The 21,231-nt window shown below is 39.1% G+C and overlaps 1 protein-coding gene across 1 annotated transcript in view; it reads right to left on the bottom strand.

Annotated features, from left to right (window-relative positions):
- Positions 1-21,231, bottom strand: part of ACP3 (acid phosphatase 3) — a 37,417-nt gene that overhangs the window by 4,997 nt on the left and 11,189 nt on the right. Inside the window, exons 4-10 of the mRNA XM_075212443.1 lie at positions 18,784-18,936; positions 17,424-17,522; positions 6,259-6,357; positions 4,738-4,870; positions 3,705-3,790; positions 879-985; positions 30-208 (exon numbers count right to left, since the gene is read on the bottom strand). Coding sequence (XP_075068544.1) covers positions 30-208; positions 879-985; positions 3,705-3,790; positions 4,738-4,870; positions 6,259-6,357; positions 17,424-17,522; positions 18,784-18,936 — 856 coding nt within the window. The remainder of the gene's footprint in view (positions 1-29; positions 209-878; positions 986-3,704; positions 3,791-4,737; positions 4,871-6,258; positions 6,358-17,423; positions 17,523-18,783; positions 18,937-21,231) is intronic.

Here is a 21,231-nt window from a genome sequence, read left to right as displayed (position 1 = left end):
CATGTACAGCGTTAGGATTGTAATCATACCTGAGCTCTTATTCCCCTCCACTTTAGCTCCACATTCTTTATCCCAGTCTTGCACAATGATTGAGGATGTCAGATCAGTAAATTGTGCTAAAGGACAAGATGAAGAGCATCCTGGCAAAGTGATTGGGTATGGATCTAGTGACGAGTCATTCCGGTAGAACATTTCAATGCTGTAGTGGCTGGAAGTTTAAAAATAAATAAATAAATACAAATTATATATAGCTATCTATTGCTATATATATTTATGAACATTGATAAGATTCACATGAAAGTATAAAAAAATGAAAATTATTGTATGTAATGTATTTGCTATGTTCATGCTAATGTATATAAAGCATAACAAAGTTCTTCGTATTTGTTTTGTTTTCTTTTCCCAGAAATATCCACAGCGACATAAATATCAGCTTTCTCCTGTTGGTAATTTTTGGTGAATCTTGGTTGTATTTTTGTTTTGGAACTTAATCAGATTAATACCTTCTAGCTGGAGAGAATGATTTAACATATTTTTAAATTGTGTAAATGTATAATTTGCATGAAATGTGTAAATGCATTGACGTGCCAATCTATAGCAATATAATCACATACTCTGGTGGCTTCAGATTGATCAGTATTATATATCTTTGAGATGTGGTAAAAATGGGTAGAAACACATTGACTGGTTTCTTGTCCTATACCAGGACACTCAGTCTGTTTCTGAGGTTATACTTCCAATGAATATGTTTGACTTGCTCAGTATGTGAAGTACAATAGACACAGGTTAACAGGCAATGAAAAAGGTTGTGGAAAAGTTGAAGCAAATCTGTGCTCACAACTATGTTAATATACCACTCCATTTTATGTGCTACCTACCTTTCATTATCCTGGTAAAGCTCAAAAAAATGACAAGCGGCATAAGGGGGAATTTTTCCATTGGACACATTTAAAGCCATCTGGAGAGCAGCTATGGTGGTGTCATGCTGGAAGAGACAAACATGGATTGTCTAATAAGTAAAATTAAAAACATTTAAAACCAATTTTTTTGCTTATGGTAAAAATATACCCAATATGTAACAAATAAAATTAGTTTACCTCTCTGACATACAGTCAGGAGCATCACCATATTGCTAATTATAATTAAAGACAAAAATCATCATCATCATTTATTTATATAGCGCCAGCAGATTCTCTAGCGCTTTACAATTGCGAACAAACAGTAATAAAACAATACTGGGTAGTACATACAGACAGAGAGGTAACTGAATGTCTAATAAAAATGATAAAATAAAAAAAAAGTTTAGTAATATGCCATTCCTTTTAGTCATTACCATTACCAGGGCACATTTTAATACATTCATAAATTAAATATTAAGAGCTTCCCCAATTGTTGCTTTTCACATCTGCACTTATTTTGTCTATCTTATATGTCCCTGTTTTATATTTGCCCTGCTTTCACAGGCTGGTACTGTGATGCAAATCAACAACAACAATAATGATTATAAAAATGAGTTGGAAAATTATTTAGGATAATTAGAACTTTACTTGTTCTAAAATATACTATATCTTGATGTAAAGTCAATAGTGATATATATTTTGTAATGGGATCAGATACTGTCATTAAAGGGAAATTATACCAGAGAGATAGGTAACATGCACCTCTCCAACTGCTGTCAAACAGCCTTGCTTGTTAATCAGGGGTGGTGGTTGTAGTGAGAAAATTGCCTCAGGTAGGAGCTTGTGGTAGACAGCACAATGTAGGGATTCAATGATCAAAATGCAAATATTCTTCCTTACGAACTCTAAGGGGTTTTTGTATCAAGTAAAATACGGAGGAAATAGCGGCACATTTCTACTCTTTCCTCCATAGTTGCTTCTGGGTGGCCATCTGTCGGGGGTCATAGGTAGAAGAGGAGTCGAGAAAAGAAAAGGTGTCTCGCATGATATTATTAGAATGGGACATGTTGCACCCTCAAAAGCTGTCCTCTGTCACCTTTACTATCATCATCATCACCATTTATTCGACTGCTTATTATCAGCGCCACTGATTTCGCAGAGCTGTACAGAGAACTCGCTCACATCCGTCCCTGACCCATTGGAGCTTACAGTCTAAATTCCCTAACACACACACACACACACACACACACACACACACACATAGACAGACAGAGAGAGACTAGGGTCAATTTTGATAGCAGCCAATTAACCTACTAGTATGTTTTTGAAGTGTGGGAGGAAACCGGAGCACCCGGAGGAAAGCCATGCAAACACGGGGAGAACATACAAACTCCTCACAGATAAGGTCATGGTCAGGAATTGAACTCTTGACCCCAGCACTTTGAGGCAGAAGTGCTAACCACTTAACCACCATGCTGCCTTTACTATGCTTTTGAACAGAGCTGTATTATATGAATTACATAAATAATACATATGGTGCTGCTCTACTCCAAAAATGAATCACTGGGGCTTTATATAAATTAGAACATAAAACTCTAGTTTACTCTTTCTATCTTGTAAGTAAATAAAAATAAGTAGTAGTTAATTATAAAGCCACTAATATTCTTGCTTCAGAAGTCAAAATAACTGTTTCTGCTTTGCAGGTAAATGTGAAAATGAAGAGTGAAAACATCAGACCCTAATAGTGTACACTACAGTAATTTAACTTTTTAGAAGATGGTAAAACATAAGCAGAAGCGTTGTCTCAGTAGCGATCACAGACAGAAATGGTTAGACAAAGCCTGTTAGTAATGCTAAGAGACTATTCTGTAATTGAAATAGTCGTTGGGTTGCACTGTTCATTTAGTCATTTCATTCCAGTGAATTTCACTGGTTGGGGGTCTCGTGATGTTCATTGTACAATCTTTATTGTACAATCTTTAGTAAACACCGATTTGATTTTGCTTTTTCAAATTCACAGCTTGCGATTGCCTTTCACAGTTCACGTTTGAGGTTTTCTGCTTGTTGAAAATGTTAAAGTAACTTTAAAATATAAACAACTACATTTTATAGTATTTTTAATATTTCTAAATTGAAACAGCAAACATTACTCGAGGATTGCCGTTTACGTTTGAGTTTCACAGTAGAAAAGTTAGTTTGAACATTTTCGATCCTGTTCAACCGTGTGCAAACTGGCTTGCCCATGTGCTACACATATTCAAACAAAGTGAGAAGCAAAAAGGATTAATTAGGTGCACTGGAGCTCACTGGAATTATCTATTATTTAGTAACTGTGGATACAGAATTAAAACATAACTTTTAATGGTCACTAAAAACAGTGAGATATGTTGTAATATCCTTTATAAAAACAATTGTGTGAATAAAATTAGCTGGATGCACTCTTTGTATCTGTAATATATATATATATATATATATATATATATATATATATAAGGCAGATTGTTTGGATAAAATCAAATTTTACTAAAAACGTTTGGTAAATCTAAAGTTCAAGAATTTCTGTTGGAGTTACGAACTGTAGATCTGAATTGACAAACTGGTTAAGAAACCGTTTTATTCAGTTTTGTGCTTCTCTACTACCTAAGTGAGAAGCTTTGTGTTTGTGGGTCTGCTCCTGACTGTGATGATATTAAGCAACAAATTGTCATTTATCAAAGAGTAGACGAAAAGAAAGTCTGACTTACAACTTTATACAAAATGAGAGTGAACATAGACGATATGGAACTTCCACAACAAAATACATACCGCCGAATACATAATTAGCTTCAGTTTTCCAGATGGAGTCATTGTAGCATTCGTAATATTTTTTAAAATTGTACTCAGTAGAACACCTGCAAACAATATAGTACATTGTCAGAAACACTGTCATAAAGTACAGCATATACACATTGGTCGGAGTGAGCTGGTATACAGTGTTATGCCTATCTCATTCCATTTTCAAATATTTTTGCCAGGCTCAACATAACAATATTGTAGCTGGATTACAGTGTAGAAGACAAAATAACCAGAATTATGCTTTACAAAAAGATTCTTGATAAGCAAAAATGTCTTTTTAAAGTTTTTACACTAATAAACTTCTTTATTCTTCTACCTTTAACAGACAACCTCTTTTCTCCATTTCATTTTTATCAAGCATTTGTCTCAGACCTTTCTTTGTTGTTGTAGTTTGACTGGGTATAGAAAGTTGCAAACCTTAGCATCAAAATGCAATACTGCACAAAGTAAAGTTGAATATATAAAATGACATAGCAAAAAAATCTACAAGTTTCAAGGACATGGATTTCCCATATCTGGCAGTGAGGGTCATTAATGGAAAAAAAAGGTGCAGTGCAAAACTAATTTTATCCTGTTTTGTGACAGTTGTTGTGCTCAAGACATCACCCCACCCCCTTCATCCCTTGGGCTTTTTGACCAGGGCTGTAAGACGTACGGAAGAGCCCCGAGAAAACCGATTGCATGTAGCAACCAACCATCAGGGCTGTGGCTAGTGGGAAAGTCACATAGTAAAATATTCTACATAGGTGGCAGTGGACGTTTACGAACATTGTGCACAATATTAGATATTAGCTTTTAGCAATCTGTTAATGTAGTTGACTTACAAAAACTGATAGCTGACTCTTTGCTATTGGTTACAGTACAACATTGCTTTTTGCTCCATGTTTTTAACTAAGCCACATAATGTATTGTAGGGCAGTATTATTAAAGCAATATTTAATAATCTAATAGAATTTTCTTAACCCATCCGTTGCTCAATTAGATGGAGAGCAGTTTAAGTTACCTCCCTGCAATCTGGATTTTTCATAGTGCTTGTGTATTCCAAAAAAAGAAGACATGGATATGTCAGACAGATGAGAGAGTTTGTCCATAACATCCTTTGTGACCCATTCAGGAAGAGAGTAGTTATGATATCTCTGCAACAAAATAGACATTCGAATGATTGAGGCATATAATTTTACAGCTGATATTTAAATATTCTTGGGGTAACCATATGCAATGTGCTTTACTTCCTTTTTAAAAATATGTATGATACTAAATTATGAATATAATCTTTGTGATACAGTGTTAAAGAAAATCAATTCAATTAAATAAGTTATCTGGATCAGCTGAATAGATAATTGAAGAGTCCAAAGGAATTTTCTTCCCATTTTAAAGAAAATTAGAGCTTCAGTATGAAACTGAGACCATAAGTAAATATATGTCTTTCCCTACTATTTATCTGATTCCATTGGCTTAATGGATGATTGTTTTCGTTAATTGTTTTGTTTTAGTTGTTGTGTTGTAGCAAAAAGAGAGAGGGGTGCTTCATACTGTATAATTCACAATTTGTTAGGGTTTTTTATTTTATTTTTCAATTAATACAATATATAATATAGGTTACAATATAAATAATACAATTTAAAGAATAGGTATAACTATAATTGTTAGATCAGGGGGTAAATGTATCAAGCTGAGAGTTTTCCGGCGGGTTTGAAAAGTGGAGATGTTGCCTATAGCAACCAATCAGATTCTAGCTGTTATTTTGTAGAATGTACTAAATAAATGATAGCTAGAATCTGATTGGTTTTTCAAACCCGCCGGAAAACTCTCAGCTTGATACATTTACCCCCAGGTTTGTACATGTAAGCAATGAGCTACTGATCCAAGGATTCAAAGTCTTGGAGAGATCTGGTAATAATATTGCTATAAATGGATCTTGCTAGGAAAAATCCTGCAGATTGTGAATGGAACCATTCAGAGTGGAGTCCTCATTGGACTAACCTTTTTTGGATTACTCATTTTAGAGGAAACATAGGCTACATGAGATTCCCCTAATACAGAATAGGTTGAGCAGTGCTAAATGTGAGCATGGGACCCGAATATATGTAAGACCATATACCTACATTTTGGACTGATGGCGTAATTTGCACTGTGATTAGCGTCATAGGGCCATGATGATTTGCATTAAAATCACATCATCGAGGCCCTGCCCACTTCTGCAAAAGTGAAATTCTGGAGTCTCTCAGACTTTCTGGGAGAGTAGGCAAGTGTGGTCATGACCCTGCTAAATATAGTGAATGCCCCAAGAGAGAGAAATACTACTAGTGGAAAGAGAGGGAATTTAGCCAAATGCATTTTCGAAGTGAAAAAACCCTTTAAGGACTGAGCACCAACAAAGCTCTTCAGAGTGCCTGTTAGAAGCGAGATGGCATTTAGTAACCATACAAATACATTGAATTTAATGAATAATTGTACATCTAGTTCAAATTGTCATTTACTGGACTCTTGTTATACAATAGCAAATTGCAATTATATTATTTACCTCACAAGACAAAGCATCATATATTATCCACGAGGTGAACGTTTCATTTAATTGCTCAGGTGAATAGCCAGTGTGATTTTGTAAGATTTTTAAAACGTCCTGTAACAAAAATCAAAGCAATGTGTGTAAGTATGATAAAATTATCTACATTATCTATTACTCATCAGCTGGTCATACCACCTTTTGGGGGGAAGATGATATTTTATTTATAGTGGATAACAGGATAAATGCCTACTCCCTCTTGTTCTGTGTTGGTTTTGTTGAGTATTCCATAGGCCAAAGCATGCAAGGAAGGATATTCTGAAAATGTAGGCATGGAGGAGTGATTGACAGCTTATGTGAAAAAAACTTTTAATACCTAAAATTAAGTGTATTACTTTCTTTGTGACCCATAAAATTCTACATATATCTGTTTAAGTAAAAAGGTGGTATGGAGCTGTTGAGATGCTAACTACCCTTCTCATATGTCTTACTTTCCCCTCCATGTACAGCTAAAGACTTTACCTTTGTACCTGCCATCTAATGATTTCCTTCATTCCTTATCATATTGTTAATACAACAACAAAGAGCATCTGTCACGATCTGCCTCCTGCAGCTCCTGTTTGCCAGGAGCTATGTTGGTCTTTTTGGATACATTTAGCCTACAGTACCACCATGCCACCAAAGGGGTTACTGTGGCTGTGGCGCTTGAACTGTTTCCCTTCCTGCTGAGCTAAGCTCGTTTTCCCCAGATGATTCACACCTGCTGCTACTCCTTATAAGAGTCTCACCACCTTTATAGAGGTATCTGTCCCTGCAACCCGCAGGCTACTCATCTCACCACCTTTCCAGAGGTATCCAACCCTGCAACCCGCAGGCTACTCATCTCACCACCTTTCCAGAGGTATCCAACCCTGCAACCCGCAGGCTACTCATCTCACCACCTTTCCAGAGGTATCTAACCCTGTAACCTGCAAGCTACTCTTCTCACCACCGTTCCAGAGGTATCCAACCCAGCAATCCGCAGGCTACTCATCTCATGATCACTTTACAGTATTGCCTACTGTTAAGATCTGTGGTTATATTACTGCCTTACCAGTTATTGCATCCTGAACCTGTATTACCTGTGTTTCTAATAAAAACACTCCGTTCACCTACTTTCTCTCTGTGAAATCTCTCCGCTGCCATCAGGGAACCCTGATGGCAGCGGAGAATGCCTTGTGCCGAGCAACAACAACCAGAGGGCATACAGTCTAAATTCTCTAACACACACAGACAGACACACAGACTAGGGTCAATTTGATAGCAGCCAATTAACCTACCAGTATGTTTTTTTGGCGTGTGGGAGGAAACCGGAGCACCCGGAGGAAACCCACGCAAACACAGGGAAAACATACAAACTCCTCACAGATAAGGTCTTGGTCCGATTATTCTTTTTTATGCAGCCAGTCCAGACCAGAGCTTGTTTATTGACCTCACTACAGATCTCGGCCTGTCCTGACTTGTATCTTGGACTGTGTCCTTCTGCTCTTGCTACTATCTGCTTCTTTCTTTCGTGTCCTGTCAACCTTATCAGCAATATTGTGTTCAATAAACCTCTAATACCACAAGTTAAAACCTGGGGGCAACTGAGTACCTTTGGAACATATTGCATTTTTTGGAAATTGGCCTGCTATAGGCAAAGACCTCATGAAGAAGGTTCTATATTATGCCATCCAATATTGCGCTGGCACATTTGCAACTAAATATAAAATGATCCAACATTGCTGCCTATGTATTTGGTGTAAAAAGTACCACCCAATTAGCAGACAGGTCACATCATGCTCATTATTATTTGTATATATAATATTTGATAATACCAATATATGATTAGGAATAGAAGAACTCATAAACAAAGATAAGAGAATACCAGCACTCCTCATATGTGAGAAAAAGGCTGCCAAAGAATGGGGAGAGGGAGAGGAGATTCCTAATCCTCTCAAAATAATACCAGTAGAAATAAAATCACTCCCCGGCACTCAAATAAAGTGAATAAAAATAAATAAATTTATATGTATTGTTTAAAATATAAGCACAGTAAAAAAGGAGGTACCACAACGGCAAAACCCAATTAAAACACACATGTATTATAGTATAGAGAATAGATCATGTCTGCAGACAATATTACACAACGATTTGTAAAAAAATTGATTGAAAATAAACAGATAAAAAACCATAAAACTGGATCCAGAAAAAATATATACATAAAGAAACAAATCCAAAAAAGAAACAAATCCAAAAAAGATGGAATCCAGGTTACTTTTTTTAGGACGCAACCTGGATTCCATCTTTTTTGGATTTGTTTCTTTTTTGGATTGTCTGCAGACATTATCTATTCTCTATACTATAATACATGTGTGTTTTAATTGGGTTTAGCCATTGTGGTACCCCCTTTTTTACTGTGCTTACATTTTAAACAATACATATAAATGTATTTATCTTTATTCACTTAATTTGAGCACCGGGGAGTTATTTTATTTCTCATAGAAGAACTCATTGCGCACTTTACTTGCCTATTATCCATCCGTAGCGCCATGTGGCTATACTATTGTTGAGGATGTACTTGGCATATAGCTATGATTAATGCATATGGAATAAGGTCAGTAGAGATAGAGGGATCTCTTGAATAATAATAAGGGAATCACTAGAAATAGTAAAAGAATCAAACATATGAACAGAATAGCAGAATGTAGGGTGCACTACAGGGATACTGCTGTGGAATATCTGGTCTTAGTACAGTACCTTTTTCATTTTCAGGTTAGAAGACATTTTTACCCATATTTTCAACTGGTTTTCTAAAACAAACTGGTCTATCTCTTAATTGGTGGATTAAATCTAGTGTCAGCCCAATAGTATTTAGTTGACATAATCTCAAAAACACTATTAAAAAATGACCATTCTGTCCCCTCATCCCAATTGCAGCAATTCTCATACAACTACAGAATGTTCTCAAGTTATTTGGAAAATACAGAAAGCCCCTAACCCAAAGGTAACTCTAGGTTGTAATGGTCATATTTGTAATACTACACATTTGTAATATTACACTGTTTCTATTATGTTTTAAAGTTTTTACCATAACTGCTTACAGCCATTTTCAATTTTATTTCCAACAGTCCAAATTCCAGGCAAAATGTCATCAAAAGTGTTTTTTAATATATATTGTGCACTTTTTTTTTTTAAAAAAAAAATATTATTATTTATTTATTTGTAAGGCACCACAGATTCTGTAGCACCGGATACAGAAGCAAGTAACAATTACAATCACAGAGTGCAGCAAAATGCATGACAGGACATACAAGGACAAACAGTGGACAGACATGGACAATAATTAGAGAGGACCCTGCCCGCGAGAGCTTACATTCTAGGAGGGGTGGTGAGAGACAGTAGGTCCAACTGGGAGAAAATGGAGATGACAGGCAAAGGAAGAGAATGTGAAGGATAAGATGGTCAGGAGGTGGTAGGATAGGCGAGCTTGAAATGGTGAACTTTGAGTGAGCGTTTGAAGGACTGAAGGTTGGGGGAGAGTTGAGTGAGGCATGGCAGGAAGTTCCAAAGAACAGGGGCAGCACGCTAGAAGTCTTGGAGGTGAGTATGGGAGGAGGTAATGAGAGGTGAATTGAGGAAAAGGTTAGAAGTGGAGTAGAGTGGTTGGGTAGGTATGTACCTTGAGCCAAAGTCAGAGATGTAAAGGGGAATAGTGTTGGTTAGGGCTTTGTAAGTGAGGCTAAGGAGCTTAAACTGAATTCTGAAATGGATAGGGAGCCAATGAAGGTTTACGCAGAGGAGTAGCGGAAGGTGTGTGACGGGAGAGGAAAATGAGCATAGTCACAGCATTCTGTATGGTTTGAAGTTCAGAAAAGTGAGAATCAGGAAGGCCAGTGCGAAGGAGGTTGCAATAGCAAAAATGAGAAATGATGAGTGAATGGGCCAGGATTTTGGTTGCTCCCTGAGAGAGGAAGGGATGAATTTTCATTATGTTACTAAGAAGGAAGTGGCAGTATTTGGTAAAGGACCGATATGAGGTGTAAAGCTGAGGACAGAGTCGAGGGTGACTCCAAGGCAGCAGGCTTAGTTGACAGGAGAGAGAGTTATGTTGTCAACTAAGAAGGAGATATTGGGAGGGACAGCAACATTGGTGAGACGAAAGATGATGAGCTCGGATTTGGAGATGTTGAGTTTCAGGAAGTGCTGTGATATCCAGGTACTTACAGTCGATAGACAGCTAGATACTTTGGTTAGCAAGGCGGGCGAGAGGTCAGGGGAGGAAAGATAGATTTGTGTGTCATCAGCATAGAGGTAGTTTGAGGCCAAATGTCACGGGCACTAGGAGTCTTTACCCAGGGATCACCAGGTGATAGGCTTACCAGAGCAAAATAGGTGGTATTATGGTACTCTGGTAGCAGGGTGATCACGGAACAGGAAATAGCAGATGATGAGATGCTCAGGAAAGTCTATGACTAGCAGCACTGGTAATATGGAGGTAATAATACACGAGGAACTGTATGGACACAGGACACGTGAAGGTAGTCAGTGGTCTGCGGTAGCAAGTTGTACCACTGCTATAGTGAGGAGGAATGTCCAACAGAAACGACGAGGTGATGAGAGTCAGCGGTCTGCGGATAGCAAGTTGTACCGCTGTCTTGAGTGAAGGAATGGAATCCAAGTGGAGGTATCCGGGGAGTCAGTGGTCTGCGTTAGCAAGTTGTACCACTGCTATGTGAAAGGATACTGGAACAAGTGACACAAGGAACAGGGATCAGTGGTCTGCCTCTAGCAAGTTGTACCACTGAATATATATGTGGGAAGGAGCACGGGGAGAGACTGCAACACAGGAGATACACGGGCACCTTAAACTTGATCCACAATAATATGCACAATATATAAATGACTGAACAGCACTGTAATAATAGAAAGTCTCTTGAGGTAATCCGGCACAAGATAACACAGTCAATGATGGCAGTAGACTCAGCGGATAGCAAACTCCAGAGAAGAACCAACACAGTCCAGCAAGATATGCAATACACCAGCACAGTCAATGAGAAGTATGCATACCGTGGTTCAGAAGCAGGCTGTCAGACAGGAGTGCAGAGATACCTGAACGGCAGGAGGCCGGCAGGATGCGAAGTCCCTGGATGGATGAAGCGGTAGTCAAGTAGGTGCAGCGCACAGGTAGGTAGACCAGCAGGGAAACAAATACACAGGAATCAGTAGAGTGTGGAACTGGACTCCTGGAGGACCCTGAAGAATAGCGATGGTCTAGCTGAGAGGTAAGTAGTGAGACACGAATCCAATGCTGACAGGCGGGTAGAGACCAGCGGAAACACAGGAAAGCATGGAGAGTGGATCAGCAGTTGAAGGACGAGTAGAGCTGAGGAGTAGCGGCAGCAGGACTCTGCGGACACACGGAGGTAGCCAATAGCAACCAGCAGGTGCAGTAACGATGGCACACGGGAGAGCAGAGTTGAGCTGGAACTGATGATCACGGAGAGTAGCGGATAGCAATAGTAGTAGCAGTCTCGAGGAAACACGGGAGAGTTGAGATGAGCTGAAGACTGAAGCGCACAGAGGCAGCGGATAGGAATCAGCTAACAGTCACGATGATGCACAGGTGAGTAGATGTAGATAGAAGACTGTAGTGCACGGAGGCAGCGGATAGGAATCAGCTAACAGTCACAATGATATATGATAGAGTTGAAGTGGCTTGAAGACTGTAGTACACGGAGGCAGCGGATAGGAATCAGCTAACAGTCACGATGATACACAGGAGGGTAGAAGTGGTATGGGAACCACAGGAGTAGAAGTGGTTTGGAAACCACAGAGGTAGAAGTGGTTTGGAAACCACAGGAATCAGCAGCGCTGAATACACGAGGAAACACAGGAACACCTTCAGAGACTCATGGGGAATGAGACTCCAAGATCAGGCAACGTGGTATTGACCACAGGTGCTTAATATAGGGAGTGTTGCCTGATCTGCCAATTAAGTTAAAGGAACATACACTGAAGGGTTAGAAAGGGCTGCGCATGCGCAGACCCTCAGGATGGAGGACGACCACGGTTCCTAAATGTCCGGGAAGAAGCACTCACAGTCCGGTGAGTGACACCAAATGATTGAATAAGTTCATCTTGAGAAGTGGTGTAGAGAGAAGAGCAGAGGGCCAAGGACAGAGCCTTGGGGGACTCCAATAGAAAGAGGAAGAGGGGGAGGAGAAGAGTCAGAAGCAGAGACACACTAAAAGAGCAGCCAGAGTGGTTGGAGGCAAACCAGGAGAGAGCTGTTTTGCAAAGACCTAAGAAGTGAAACATGGTGAGGAGAAGAGAATGACCAACAGTGGCAAAAGCAGCAGAGAACTTGAGGAGTACGAGAAGGGAGAAGTGTCGTTTGTTACTTTAGTGAGGGCAGTTTTAGTTGAGTGAAGGGAATAGAAGCCAGACTGGAGAGGGTCAAGAAGAGAGTGTGAAGAGACAGTGGGTCAGATAATTGAGTACAGGTTGTTCGAGAGTTTTAGAAGCAAAGGGAAGAAGAGATACTGGGCGATAGTTGGAGAGAAAGGATGGGTCAAGGGAGGGTTTCTTGAGAATAGGGGAGATGAGAGCATTCTTTAAGGCCGAGGGGAAGATACCAGTGGGGAGAGAGAAGTTAAAGAGGTGAGCAAGGTGACGACAGACATTGGAAGAGAGGGAGCAGAGGAACTTGGAGGGGACAGAGTCAAGAGGACAGGTTGTAGAAAAAGAGCAGGAGAGAAGAGTGAGGATTTAGGATACAGTTCCAGGAGAGTAGGAGCCAAGGGTGGCAGAGTGAGCGATAGAGAGGACAAATGGGGGGAGGTGAGTCTGGCGAGAACAGATATCATTGTGGGTAGAGTCAATCTTGTCTTTGAAGTAGGTAGCAAAGTCAAGAGCGGTGATAAAGGAGGGGGAGGAAGTGGGTGGGGGGCACAGAAAAGGATTAATGGTAGCGAAGAGGCATTGAAGTTTACTGGACAGGGAGGACATGAAGAATGTGAAGGTTTCTTTTGCAAGAGAAAGGGCAGAATAGTAGGAGGAAAGGATGAATTTAAACAAAGGGCAAAGGAAAGGAGATTGTGGTCAGAGAGTGGGTAGACAGAATTGGAGAAGTTGGAAATGTCACAGAGATGGAAGAACACTAGGTCCAGGGAGTAACCACCATGATGGGTGGCAGAAGTTGCCCATTGGGAGAGGCCATAGAAAGAAGTGAGAGCTAGGAATTTAGAGGCAGCTGTAGTAATAGGAGAGTTGGTAGGGATGTTAAAATCACCGATAATAATCAGGGGAAGATCAAAAGAGAGCAAAGAAGAAAGCCAGGTGGCGGTTATCACGAAATTGTGAGCAAGGGCCAAGGGGACGATAGATGACAGCAACACGAAGCTGGAGAGGGGAGAAGAGACTGATAGAGTGAACTTCAAAGGAGGGTTGAGGGTGGATAACACTGAAGGTGTAGCCAGGAGACAGTAGGACACTTCCTTGGCAGTCCCCTAGATGGGGAGTGTGGAAAAAAGAGAGACCATCGTGGGACAGTACAGCGGGGGAAGCAGTATCAGAGAGGGAGATCCATGTTTCTGTTAGGGCCAAGAAACCAGAGGAACAGAAGAGGAAGAAATCATGAATGGGAGTGAGCTTATGCAGACAGATCTTGCATTCCACAGGAGTGCACAGGACAGGGGAAGGTATGTGAGAGAGGAAGGATGGGAATAAGATTGGCGGGATTGGATGTCCTGGGGGGACAACGTCATATGTGGTGGAGGGGACAACAATAGAGGATAGAGTGGATAGACTTGGGCATGTATTGTGGAGTAATGATGTGGGGAGGCATATGGGGGAGTGGGTGGAAGTGTTGAATAGAGAGTAATAAGGCACTTGAAATGTAGTAGCTGAGTTCTTGCAGAGTCATGAAATAGGATAGTGGGCCAAAGTCAAGTTCAAAACTCAGTTTCAACTGTTCATACTGAAACAGCTGTTGCAGGGAGAGGAAGTGGCTGAACAAGTAGTACAGCAGGCTGACTAAACAGAGGGAATGTTGCAGGGAAAAAAACAGCAACTGACAGACAAAGACAAACTTTCATGAGCTGAGAGGGAAATAAGATCAGAGTCCAAATCAGACTTCATATGTTGTGAAGCTTGCAGACAAGGAGAGATGGAAACTTCAGGAGTAAAATATGGAGTTTCAGGTGAATGCTGACTGTTGTCATTGTGTTGTTGTGGTAATGAGTAGAATGTTCTTCTCCTGTTTCCTCCTGTTTAACTCTGTTATAACTCAAAATTATGCTATTTAAATCTTAATACACCTGTAACTACAGACTTAGAACTACACACACTAACTATTCAGCTATTCTGCAATATTATTATTAACAATATAATGTAATTAAATTATGAAATGCATTGTATTGAATATATGTTTTTATTTAGTTAATTCCCCTCTTTATTTGTTGTCTGCTGATAACGTTTAATCTGCTATTAAACATTTAATACAAAAAAATATTACTCAAGGAGGGCCATTTACTAAAGAGCAAAAATGTGGATGTGCAATGTATTTTTATACATGTGCCTCTTGTCCACTTAGTGCTAACATAAGTGGGATTCGGTACGGTTCAACTAGTACGAGAAGTCCCACATGGGCAATTCCTACAAAGAAAGACATAAGAATAAAAAAGCGAATCGAAAATAATCAGACTTACCTTCAACACAACGCTGGAGATCACCAAAGAAAGCACCATAATGACAGCAAATCATTCCGATAGAAGAACTGACCGGCACTGTCATCATCGCGACATCTGTCAATACAAATTTAAAGCGGCAATGTTGGGACCCCTTAGGTTAAGTGTTTAAACACTTAACCCCACATCACCGTTTTAACTTTGTATTGACAGACGTCGCGATGACGTCAGGCTGCAGTGCCGGTCAGTTCTTCTATCGGAATGGCTTGCTGTCATTATGGTGCTTTCTTCGGTGAAATCCAGCGTCGTATTGAAGGTAAGTCTGATTATTTTCAATGCGCTTTTTCATTCTTTCGTCTTTTTTTTGTAGGGATTACACTTGTTGGAATTGTGGTAATCGAAAAAATCTATTACCACTGCAGGTCCACATCCATCTTTTGGCAACTGCTCCCAGTAAATGAAGATAATTAATTTTAAAAAAACAATTTTTTTTTAAGCACAACTGTACATAGGTGATATTTAACTCTGATAATGCCTAAAATGCTGCTTTGGCACATAGCACATAAACAAGTGAGTTTGACAGTTTTTATAAGGGAGGAGTTGTAATTTCAGTTGCTGCGTCAGGCCACATCTCTGCTTTACAGACCTGGCTACTACCAGGCCACATCTCTGCTTTACAGACCTGGCTACTACCAGGCCACATCTCTGCTTTACAGACCTGGCTACTACCAGGCCACATCTCTGCTTTACAGACCTGGCTACTACCAGGCACATCTCTGCTTTACAGACCTGGCTACTACCAGGCCACATCTCTTCTTTACAGACCTGGCTACTACCAGGCCACATCTCTTCTTTACAGACCTGGCTACTACCAGGCCACATCTCTGCTTTACAGACCTGGCTACTACCAGGCCACATCTCTGCTTTATAGACCTGGCTACTACCAGGCCACATCTCTGCTTTACAAACCTGGCTACTACCAGGCCACATCTCTGCTTTACAGACCTGGCTACTACCAGGCCACATCTCTGCTTTACAGACCTGGCTACTACCAGGCCACATCTCTGCTTTACAAACCTGGCTACTACCAGGCCACATCTCTGCTTTACAAACCTGGCTACTACCAGGCCACATCTCTGCTTTACAGACCTGGCTACTACCAGGCCACATCTCTGCTTTACAGACCTGGCTACTACCAGGCCACATCTCTGCTTTACAGACCTGGCTACTACCAGGCCACATCTCTGCTTTACAGACCTGGCTACTACCAGGCCACATCTCTGCTTTACAGACCTGGCTACTACCAGGCCACCTCTCTGCTTTACAGACCTGGCTACTACCAGGCCACATCTCTGCTTTACAGACCTGGCTACTACCAGGCCACATATCTGCTTTACAGACCTGGCTACTACCACTTTACAACCACTACCTTTTTTGATTTAGACTGTTCAGTTTTGTCCGAAGCTACTGGTCATTCATGCTTCTTTTATTTCTTAAGCTAATCATGAGTGTTAGGAGATATATGGACTGTCTTATTACATGTGTAATGTTTGTGTTTTGAATATTTTAATTACATGGGAATTTGTAAACAAATGAATACACTTACCGGCATCAAATGGCTTAGCTGGTACAAAAGTTATCCCTTTGAAAGTGTATGATCGTTTGTTCATTAGTCTACAGGCAGCCGCTAACCAGGGAACACTGTAATTGCACACTATACTCCTTGGGCCTGAGTCATTAAGGGAAGTAAGGCAAAAAAAGTAGTAAATGTTCTCCGGGACAAACCATGTTACAATGCAAGGGGTGTAAATTAGTTTATTATTTTGCACATAAGTTAAATACTGACTGTTTTTACATCTAACAGACAAATACTTGCTAGCTATATTTTTACACTGAAATTTAAAGTTGATCTAGAACACGCCCGACCTCAATTATAAATCTGTCCCCACATTTTAAATTTACCTCCCCCTCCAATGCACAGTGCAACATGGTTTTTCCCAAAGTTACTCCTTTTTATGCTTTGCTCTCCTTAATGACTCAGGCCCCTTGAGTCTAATTTAAACATTTTATACCGCAAAAAAAATCTCATTCTTGCATCCGGGCACAATATGAGGCACATGAGTGCTCTCAGCTTTCATTTAATTGGGAAACCCCAATCTCCCCAGCTCCTCCAATCAGATGTAATTTTTGCACTCTCTATAGACATTACCATCTTGATGTAAAGATCCATGCGTTATATGCACCTAGGCATAACTATGTGTATGACATCACAAAACACCATATGCTTTGTGGGGTCATATTTTCACACATTTATAATATATGTGTGATATATTTAGAAATCATATCATAATAGCTTCCCTGTAAGGTTTTAGTAAAGCGGTAGAGTTTTTCATGTAGCCCCACTTGAGTTATACACACAAAAACAATGTTCAGAGACGTTTCATTAATTGCGGATGCTAGATTTGTCTACCTTACCTTATAAGGCTCTACAAGATCGTAGAATTCTTTTGATGTATAAGTTTCCTTTTGTAGCTGGTTGTAAAGAGGACAGTTTTTTAGCGGCAGCATAAGTATCTAAAAATTAAAACAATATTATATTATTTAAAAATAGTAGTTCTTATGGGCCTCCTTGGGCATCTATAATTAAAATTCAATAACACAACCCATTCCTGCTCTCTGATAGGTTGATAGGTTGACACTGCCTATTTAATCTCAAAATAACCCATTCCCCAATATAGGTTTAGGTTGCTGTTACCTGGATGCTCCTATCTCTGCTGTTTATCTGTGCATCAACATTGTCTGAACCTTCAACTTTGTTTGATATCCATCAGCCATGACCGATATCTTCTGACCTTCCCTTTACCTGCTAATCATGTATTTTGATGTCTGATATGATTCCTGACTGTTTTACTTTGCCTTTCTCCTCCATTTGTCAACTACACTTATCCTGAGTGGTAAACACAAATAATTCCATGCAAAAGTCTCAGGCAACAGAATGCTGATGAGGTGAGGAGCCCATAATTGATGTTTGATATTGCTGAGGATCATGTAAGGTCATTAAGGTTATTTTGGAAACATGATATAAATGTTTTTTTTTCTAACTATAAGTTATGCTTGGCTTCACTAAACAATTATTATTAATAAGCTGTTAGAGTCAGCCACTAACTAGTCCGAAATTAAGACAATAAAGTGGTCATAATATTTTTTTTAAAGACTGTTTTTTGAGTATAGTTAAAACACATTTGCTAACCTTATTGTATGTCTTTTGTTTAAAGTTCATTTAATTGTATATGCTGCTAGATATAGCACTACTGCCATATACTGTCTTAAGTCATAGCTTGTATTACTTTGTTAAAAATTCTTAGTGACATAATAAGTAAGCAGGGCCCTCGTACCTATCTGTATCACCCAGTATTGTTTTAATTATGTTTGTTCCCAATTGTAAAGCGCTACAGAATTTGCTGGCGCTAATAAATAGATGATGATGATGATGAGGTGTAGTATTTCTGCTAAAAGAAACTGTCAGTACAGCAAGAGACCACAAGAGGGATTTAGCACATGAACACTTATTCAGCGCATTTTGTCTTTTGTTAAATTTTGCTATGAATTTATTTGGGGGGGCTTTTAAGAAACCATCTCCAGTCTCTTTGTCTTAAATAGGGATTTCTGTGAATGTATGATAAATTATCTATATTATCTTACAAAAATGATTGCAAATATGTTATATATTTTTCTGTATTCTCTTATAAAATCTTGTGTAACATAGACGTTTGTGTAAACATACTGTAACTATTAAAAATACAACTGTAACTATAAAAAAAATACAAACACTCACATTGTCTTCTGTCAGTGGCACTGTATGCACAGGGACTGGTTGCCATGTGATATTAGAGTTCAAATGTTCCCCAGCAACAGATGGGAACAAACCAGCAAGATTTGTCTGTGCACTAAGTATTGTGCGATCCATGTCTGTACTTTTCACATAAACCTAAGAGACAAATAGATAAACATGCTGACAATTTCATAGCATTTTCCACACATGATGCTGGCTTAAACCAGAATCTTCTACTGACCTCATGCATGGCCAAAAACAGAATATTGCTCAGGTTGTGTTTACCATTGTAAAACTGAATTTCTACCTATGTGAAGGATATTTTACTAAGGTGCTCCTCCTAGCTAGCTAGCAAATGAATTTATTTAACTAGCCTTAAATGGTGGCATAGGGAGGCATGTGCGAGTAAGGGTTAACAGCAACAGTCACAAGCCACAATCCCTTTGACCACTGGCTTCAAATCACAAAACGTTGGTTTTGCACCAGTGTTTCAAGATGGTCTTCCCAAAGCAGTTTAAGCATGTCTTAGCAAGGAATTCCTAACTGTGCCTTACTCCAACCATTGCAAAATTCTGCCACTTCACAAATACCACCATCCTGCTCTGCACTCCCATGCACTTTGGCTGAAATCTTTGCATACCTGCACAACTCAAGGTATTCAGTTTTACCAAAGAGCATTCTCTGCTGTAAATATGGCCCACTGTGTGTAGATTGCAGTTGCACTTTTAATTCAATGTACTAAATTGTACATTGTTAATGTTTTGATCTTTTGCTGCGCAAAATAATGTTTATACAATGCATTTCATTCCACTGCTTGCACATTTTGTTACTTTATAGAATAGACTGAATTGTTATTGAGTGCTTTTAATCATACCTCAACAGTGGAAAAGCCAACACTGTGCCGAGAAAATATAGTGTGCTCCAGAGATACATGAAATACAATGGAGGTGATTTATAAAGTGCAAGATATCTACAGTGCAGTGGAAAATCTGTCTCAGTCCTGCTATACGTCTAGATATGCCCGAGTGCGCTTATATTTCCACTATTGACAAATGGATTGGTAGATTAAGATGTGGACATTTGTGGAGAAGCAGAAGTTTAATTTACTTCTAAGTCATAAGGGATACTAAACCGTATATGATTTTATTCAAAACAGAAAAGTTTACTTTACTGAAAGAGTATTACTAAAGTGGTAGGAGGTTGGACTTTGATGGAAAGTTTATAATTGGAATTCCTTAACTTTGCTTTCCACAAATTAGTTCTGCGGGTGGACCGGATTTATTGCAAACTTGGGAACTAGTTAGTAAAATGGTTTAGAAATGGTGTAGATCAGAGGTGTCCAAGCTTAGTCCTCAAGGGCTACAAATACTTCATGTTTTCAGGGGTTTGTTAATCATGCACATGTGAGCTAATCTAGTTGGCTGGGTCAGTAGATACCCCACCTGTTTCTACAGACAGATGTCCTGAAAACACGAGCTGTTGGAAACTCTTCAGGACTTAACTTGGACACCTCTGATGTAGATGCTATTATTGCTTAATAAAATAATTTATTTGATAAATGTAGTATTCTTATCATGCATCATTGCACGCATGCATTCAGGCATCCTGTATTAGTGCTAACATAAGCATGTAAAAACTCATGAGGAATCTGAAAATAACAATTGCAAAAATGTAAAATTTTGTCATTCACTTTAATGTATTCCTGATAAGTACAATGGAGCCTCTACAGAAAGAGAACAAATTTTCCCTAGTCAGTAATCAGTTGACTTTTATTTTCTCCTAATAAAGTTGGCGCAGAGGATTTAAATAAATTGCTGTGAAAATAAAAATAGAATCATGTACTAATTAAATGTACCTAACAAGTCAGCAAGATTACTTTCCTTGTCTATATTTTATTACAAAAGAAAAGTCCAAGCTCCAAGCACTAAATGTATTTTGGAGCACATAGATTTATAATGCAAGCAGGAAATTAGGGTACTCACAGGTTATTGGACTAGAGAGCATGTTGTGGCTGTTTTGGATATGGAAGTAAATTTCATTAATGTTGGCAAACATCTACCTATAAAGTAATCTTATCAGTTTTTAGATATTTATTAAACAATAAGGTATTTAGCTTTACTCATTCTGCACTTCAGTCTCTTAATTCCCTTCTGAGTGTTTGTACTTCAGCACTTAAAATAAATAAATAGCTCTATTAGTAGAATTTGAGGTGCTTGGAGGAAAGCGAGGGCTGCTAAACTGTCAGAATTAGAGCGGTGAGTGAAGTTGCTGCAGAATGTCAATTGAAATATATAGGAGAAAAGGGAATTTTGCAGTTGTGACCTTCCAGTGATACAATCTTTGAGCACTGCTTTTGCTTTGTCATTCGGCAAAGTGGTCATTTTTGCATTGTATTTGTAAATTTGCCTCGCACTTCTTTTATGCGCCCCACTGGCAAAATGTACAATATCT

The sequence above is a fragment of the Mixophyes fleayi genome, chromosome 5 (assembly GCF_038048845.1).
Source record: "Mixophyes fleayi isolate aMixFle1 chromosome 5, aMixFle1.hap1, whole genome shotgun sequence".
NCBI lineage: Eukaryota > Metazoa > Chordata > Amphibia > Anura > Limnodynastidae > Mixophyes > Mixophyes fleayi.
The sequence above is the reverse complement of the archived record's forward strand: the minus strand, read 5'-3'. Positions and strand labels throughout refer to the sequence as shown.